The 5,582-nt window shown below is 52.0% G+C and overlaps 1 protein-coding gene across 1 annotated transcript; it reads left to right on the top strand.

Annotated features, from left to right (window-relative positions):
• The first annotated feature begins 654 nt into the window (after positions 1–654).
• On the top strand, positions 655–3,227 carry LOC146575137 (nuclear factor 7, brain-like). Its single transcript, XM_085275661.1, has one exon. It carries the CDS (start codon positions 1,046–1,048, stop codon positions 2,381–2,383), a length of 1,338 nt encoding a protein of 445 aa, XP_085131787.1. The 5' UTR covers positions 655–1,045; the 3' UTR covers positions 2,384–3,227.
• The last annotated feature ends 2,355 nt before the right edge of the window (positions 3,228–5,582 follow it).

Here is a 5,582-nt window from a genome sequence, read left to right as displayed (position 1 = left end):
ACAGGCCTTCACAGGCACAATAATGCATTACATTACTGCATTACTAAAAAATGTAATGTGATTACAGTGAGGTGTTACACCTGACACGGTGTAATCAGCCCTCTGTGTGTCTTTTTATAAGAATCCTCACAGTGTGTCTCACTGACAGCAGTGGCCTCTCAGGTCTCTGTGACGCCGCCATCGTTCTGCTGTTACGATGCCAGCGTGCTCACAGGGCAGTCTGGGTTTACCTTCTCTCTGATTTCTGCAGTAACACGGAAGAGTCGTCCTCACGCCTGACGAAATAAACCGGTCGGTGAAATGACGTGAAAAGGATTTAAAATAATAAAAACCTGTTTGAATAATCAGGAGGAAAAGACGTTTATGGAGTTAAAGTTTGTTTGAGGAAGTCGTTCAGTCGTTACGACCCTTTGTGTCACGTCTTACTTTTACTAAAATAACATGAGAGAGCCTGACCGTCTTTTGAAAATCTCCAAAAATACAACAAACCCTGTTCTTTAAATCTGCTGATGCAGTAAATCCTGAGAATACAGACAAAGTGTTTCCTGCAAAAAGGCCTGAATTAAATCACCAAGTACTCAAATCACACGTTACATAAACCGCATCTTTAAACGAAACGTTGGTGGAAACGAGACGCTGAACACACGTCAGTGATCACCACACCGCTGCTGCAGATTTTCCACTCTGATAACTGTGGAATGAAAGAAACCTGACCTGCAGGTAACAGAAGCATTCATGTGATCTCACAGAGCTCCGCCCTCACCTGTCTCGCCTGCCGTAAAACAGAAAGCAGGTTGTTATTCTAACCAAAGACACAGACGGACAGACTGAGCTTCAGCTGCTGATGCTCCACAGTGAAGGCTCACGGGGATTTCCATTTATCAGTAGCTTGTGTCGTGCAGCTTCGTGCCACATGGAGAACAGGTTCTGTGGTTTGTGTCTCATGCAGTGACAATAAAGGCATTCATTCAGCAGCAGAGGAGGGAGGGGAACCAGGACTGACTGTACTTCCTGTCTGCTGCTTCCAGCCTCACTCGGAGACTCCATGGCTTCCAGATCAGAGGAGGATCTGTGCTGTCCGATCTGTCGCGACATCTTCAGAGATCCCGTTCTTCTGTCGTGCAGCCACAGCTTCTGTAAAGACTGTCTGAGGAGATGGTGGAGAGAGAAGCCAACACAGGAGTGTCCGATGTGTCAGAAAAGATCTTCGAGGGTGGATCCACCGGTTAGTCTGGTGCTGAAGAACCTGTGTGAGTCGTTTGTAGAGAGGAGAGATCAGAGAGCTTCAGAGGATCTCTGCAGTCTGCACTCTGACAACGAGCAGACGAAGCACAGCGACCACACGTTCAAGCCCATCGATAAAGCTGCACAACAACACAAGAATGACCTTCAGGAAACTGTGGAAGCTTTAAAGCAGAAGTTAAAGGTCTGTGAAGAAGTCCAGGTGAACTTTGATCAAACAGCAGGACACATTAAGGCCCAGGCCCGACGCACAGAGAGGAAGATTAGGGAGCAGTTTAAGAAGCTTCACCAGTTTCTAGCAGAGGAAGAGGAGGCCAGGCTGACCGTGCTGTGGGAGGAAGAGGAGCAGAAGAGCTGGATGATGAAGGAGAAGATGGAGGCTCTGAGCAGAGAGATAGCAGCTCTTTCAGACACAATCAGAGCCACAGAGGAGGAGCTGAGAGCTGAAGACGTCTCATTCCTGCACAACTACAAGGCTGTGGTGGAAAGAGCCCAGCGCTGCCCCCTGCTGGATGATCCACAGCTGCCCCCGGGAGCTCTGATAGACCAGGCCAAACACCTGGGCAACCTGACCTTCAGCATCTGGAATAACATGAAGTATATGGTCTCCTACACTCCTCTGATCCTGAACCCAAACACTGCAAACCCTGAACTGACCCTGTCCGAGGATCTGAGCAGCGTGAGGGTGGGTGGGCTGCAGCAGCTCCCCGATAATCCAGAGAGGTTTGATCATCTCTGCTTCGTCCTGAGCTCTCAGGGCTTCACCTCAGGGGCCCACAGCTGGGTGGTGGAGGTTGGAGACTGTGGACACTGGGGACTGGGCGTGTTAGCGGAGTCCGTCCGGAGGAAGGGACCCATACGCTCTGGATTTGGTGGAATAGGATTCAATCAAGGTGAATACTCAGCTCGCTCAGGATCTGCTGCCCCCACCGTCCTGCAGCTGCAGAAGAAGCTCCAGAGGATCCGAGCGAGTCTGGACTGGGACGGAGGACAGCTGTCGTTCTCTGACGCTGACACTGACACACACATACACACCTTCACACACACTTTCACGGACAGGATGTTTCCCTTCATCAGCATCGGGGATAAAGTCCCAGTGAAGACTCTGCCCTTGAAGCTGTCGGTGGATCGGAGCTATTAAACCAAACGACACGTGACCCCGTCTGAGCCCGGAGGGAGGAGTGTGTGTCTGCTGGACAGGTTTGTTCTCGTATGTAACTCATGTTGCTGTGTATAAGCCTGTGTGTGGATCAGCAGCTCATCTGTCACTGTTCACCTGAACTGTCCTCTCAGCAGCCTCTGTCCACAGACTGTAAATAAAAGAGCTCAGCTAATGTGACCTCTGACCTCTTCACTTGTTCTCAGACAGCTGACACTGCACACACACACACACACACACACACACACACACACACACTCTACTGTCACACCAACAGAGCCTTGGCCTCACCTGACACGGCACCTGAGGGTGGAGGGCTCAGAGGGCTCATTCAGAGGCCCCTCCTCCTCTGTGCGACTCTCGTGTTACGGCTCGCTCTTGGCCTGACCCCGCCCCCGTGGGAGGCGCTGACATGAGCTGCTGTCACAGGGCACACCTATCTCCACCACACGAACATGGCGACTCATTCAAATAAGACATTTGAAATCTGAGACGGTGCTTCTCAGAGTCAAATCCACAGTCAGCAGCCGTCACAGCTGCAGGCAGCTCGCTCCAAGCTGCACTCACCTCCGACCTGTGTTTCTTTCTCCGCCCTTCCTGGCAGGTACTAAGAGCTTTCCTGTGCAAGGACCTGACACGTAATAATCTCAGGCAGCTTTTCGGAGAGGTGAGGCCAAGATTGGTGGGCAGCTGGGATCAAGGTGGCAATCGCTTACTTCCTGACGTTCTTCTTTCCTGCAGTTTCTCCTCCAGCGAAGGTGTGACAAACGGCTTTCTCTGCTGCCGCAGGAAATACAGCTCTCCAGCCACCTCAATGAGTCATGAAGGAAAGATGGCGGAGTGCCTCGGGAGCTGTGCGGTGATGGAAAACCAACACTGGGACTCATTTGTGTTTGTTGAACAGCAGCAGAGATGAAGAAGTGCCTCAGAGGACTCGACGGCGAGCAGCCAGCATGTTCCTGAGGCCTTTAGTAGACGCGCAGGCAGGAAGTCGCTTTAGTTCTGCCTGACTCTGATTTACAGACCAACCGTGGAGCACGCCGCTGAAGCCCGATGATGAGCTGTCAGCACAGCGAGCGCACTATGATGCACGACGAGCCGAACACACGAGCGTGGCGGGGAGACGGAACTTCGGTGTCAGAAGGGTTACTGCATTAAACAACGCCCACTTTGATGCCGTGACCACGTCCTCGTCAGAACACCTGGACAGGTTCCTCTGAGCTCCTCCGGTCCCAGCCCGGCGCCCCGGAGCGTTTGGTGCCCGGCCCGTTGAAGCCTCGGTAGAGAGCTGTGATTGGCTCCTGGAATATTTCAGCTGCTCTCACGCCCGAGGACGTTTCTGTGCCGCAGCGCTCGGCCCGTCTCCTGCTGCCTCCTGCTGTCGATCGCTTCAGCTCCCGTTTCCCTGTGACTCAGAGACGCTGTCTGACCTCTGACCCCGAGCAGGCTCCTCCTCCTGGTCAGCAGCTCGTTAGATGCAGCAAAGCTCCCAGAGCTTTAACTGACCTGCTCTTCCAGCCCCTCCCTCAGGTCGTCGGCCCGAGGATCAGGGATCAGCTGCCGTCAGACGGCGTTTGGGTAATTAGGAGTCGGATGTTCTTTAGAAATAAACTTATTTCACTCGTGTTCGCTTTGAGCACCATGATGCGGTCACGTCTAGGCTCAGACTGTAATCACACTTCATGCAAACCCCTCTGACGGACCACAGGGAAGCACATCTTGTTCCCTGGACCTGTGCTCGCGCTCTAGCAGACGACCCCCTCGGCCACATGCACGAGTCATGTTTCTGTGCAGAGTGACGGCACCAGTTCACTGCTACCAATCGCTCATCCCGCAGAGAGCTAACCTCAGCAAACACAGCTCGTGTGATTCAGTGCAGAGACAAAGGCCCGCGTGAGTCGTTGTGGGCGTTTGGTTTGGATGAAAGCCTCGGGAGGCCTCGAGCGTCGGATGAAAGCTGCCTTTTGTTGATTGGATTCACTTCAGAGATGTAGTTTCACCTGCGTGGGTCGTTTTCTCACAGTTATCAGTCAGAGGTGAAGTCCAGCAGTCTGATGAACTGCGAACACAGGAAGACCCACGTTTACTGCCCGCTCACATGCAGCGCTTCAAAACCAGAGTCCCACCCTCAGACCGAACACACAGCTGTGTGAGTAAAACTCGCGTTTAGTCTTTAAAATACAAATCATACTGGTGGTAGTAAAAGATTAGGGCAGTAAGCTCTCAGTACACCTGCACAGGTACGCTGCTGGCCGTGAGTCAGACCTGCTGCCGGCAACTTTGAATAATCTTTGATTATTACTGTGGACAGAATTTCCAGGTCTCAGGTCGTTCCTGTTTGGAGCTGTTGAGGCTGAACCAGACGGCAGACAGACTCATCTCTGCGAGCTGTCGTCACTTGACCAGGGCGGGACACGTGTGATGGGTCGCCGTCGCTGAACAGACGGCGCTCACACCGCAGAGACGTTCCTCTTTTCCTTTTTTGCTTTTAAGGTGAAGCTTCTGCAAACGTTGCTGCTGAGTCTTCAGACAGATTCACCAACGTCTGCACGCTGCGTTAGCTACGACTCACCTGAGCAGATCTTGTCCTCGTGCACCAGCAGCAGGAAGTCACATACACGGCAGTAAATATTCACGTTTTACTATCATTATTATTCATGACTGTATTAGTCGAAACCTTATAAGTGAAAAAGTTGTAAACAGCTGAAACTTGGATTTTTGAGATGGTGAAACTTTATTTAGGACTCCAGACTTCCCAACAGCCACTCAGAGACCCGCCCACACGGCTCGGCGGTTCCTCACAGCCTGGATGTGAAACTCGTTCTGTGGAATAAAGAGAACAAAGGCATCTTTACTCTGGGCCACTTGCTTTCGACAGACTGTTAGTGCACGAGATTTCTGCTGGAAACCTGAAATTCAGCCACAGAAACGCTGTGGTTTGATCCCGCCTCCTCCGCGCTACAGGTCCAAGTAATCTGGGCGAGATCAGAAGCTCCGAGTTGCTCCTGAGCTTCAGCGTGAAGCTGTTACTGCTGCATTTACCAGGCTGAGGTCAGGAAACACTGATGAGGTCTCACACCGAGCTGACGTTCACGTTCCAGCTGCTTCTCAGTAATTACAGCTATAATTATAATTATGGCTCCAGAGCCTGAGCTGGTATCTCTCACACACCAGCTCAGTG

The sequence above is a fragment of the Mchenga conophoros genome, linkage group LG5 (genome assembly GCF_057382185.1).
Source record: "Mchenga conophoros isolate Kocher_MC1m ecotype Shallow Benthic linkage group LG5, M_conophoros_male_GT1.1, whole genome shotgun sequence".
NCBI classification, from domain to species: domain Eukaryota; kingdom Metazoa; phylum Chordata; class Actinopteri; order Cichliformes; family Cichlidae; genus Mchenga; species Mchenga conophoros.
This window is presented reverse-complemented; position numbering and strand designations above follow the sequence as displayed.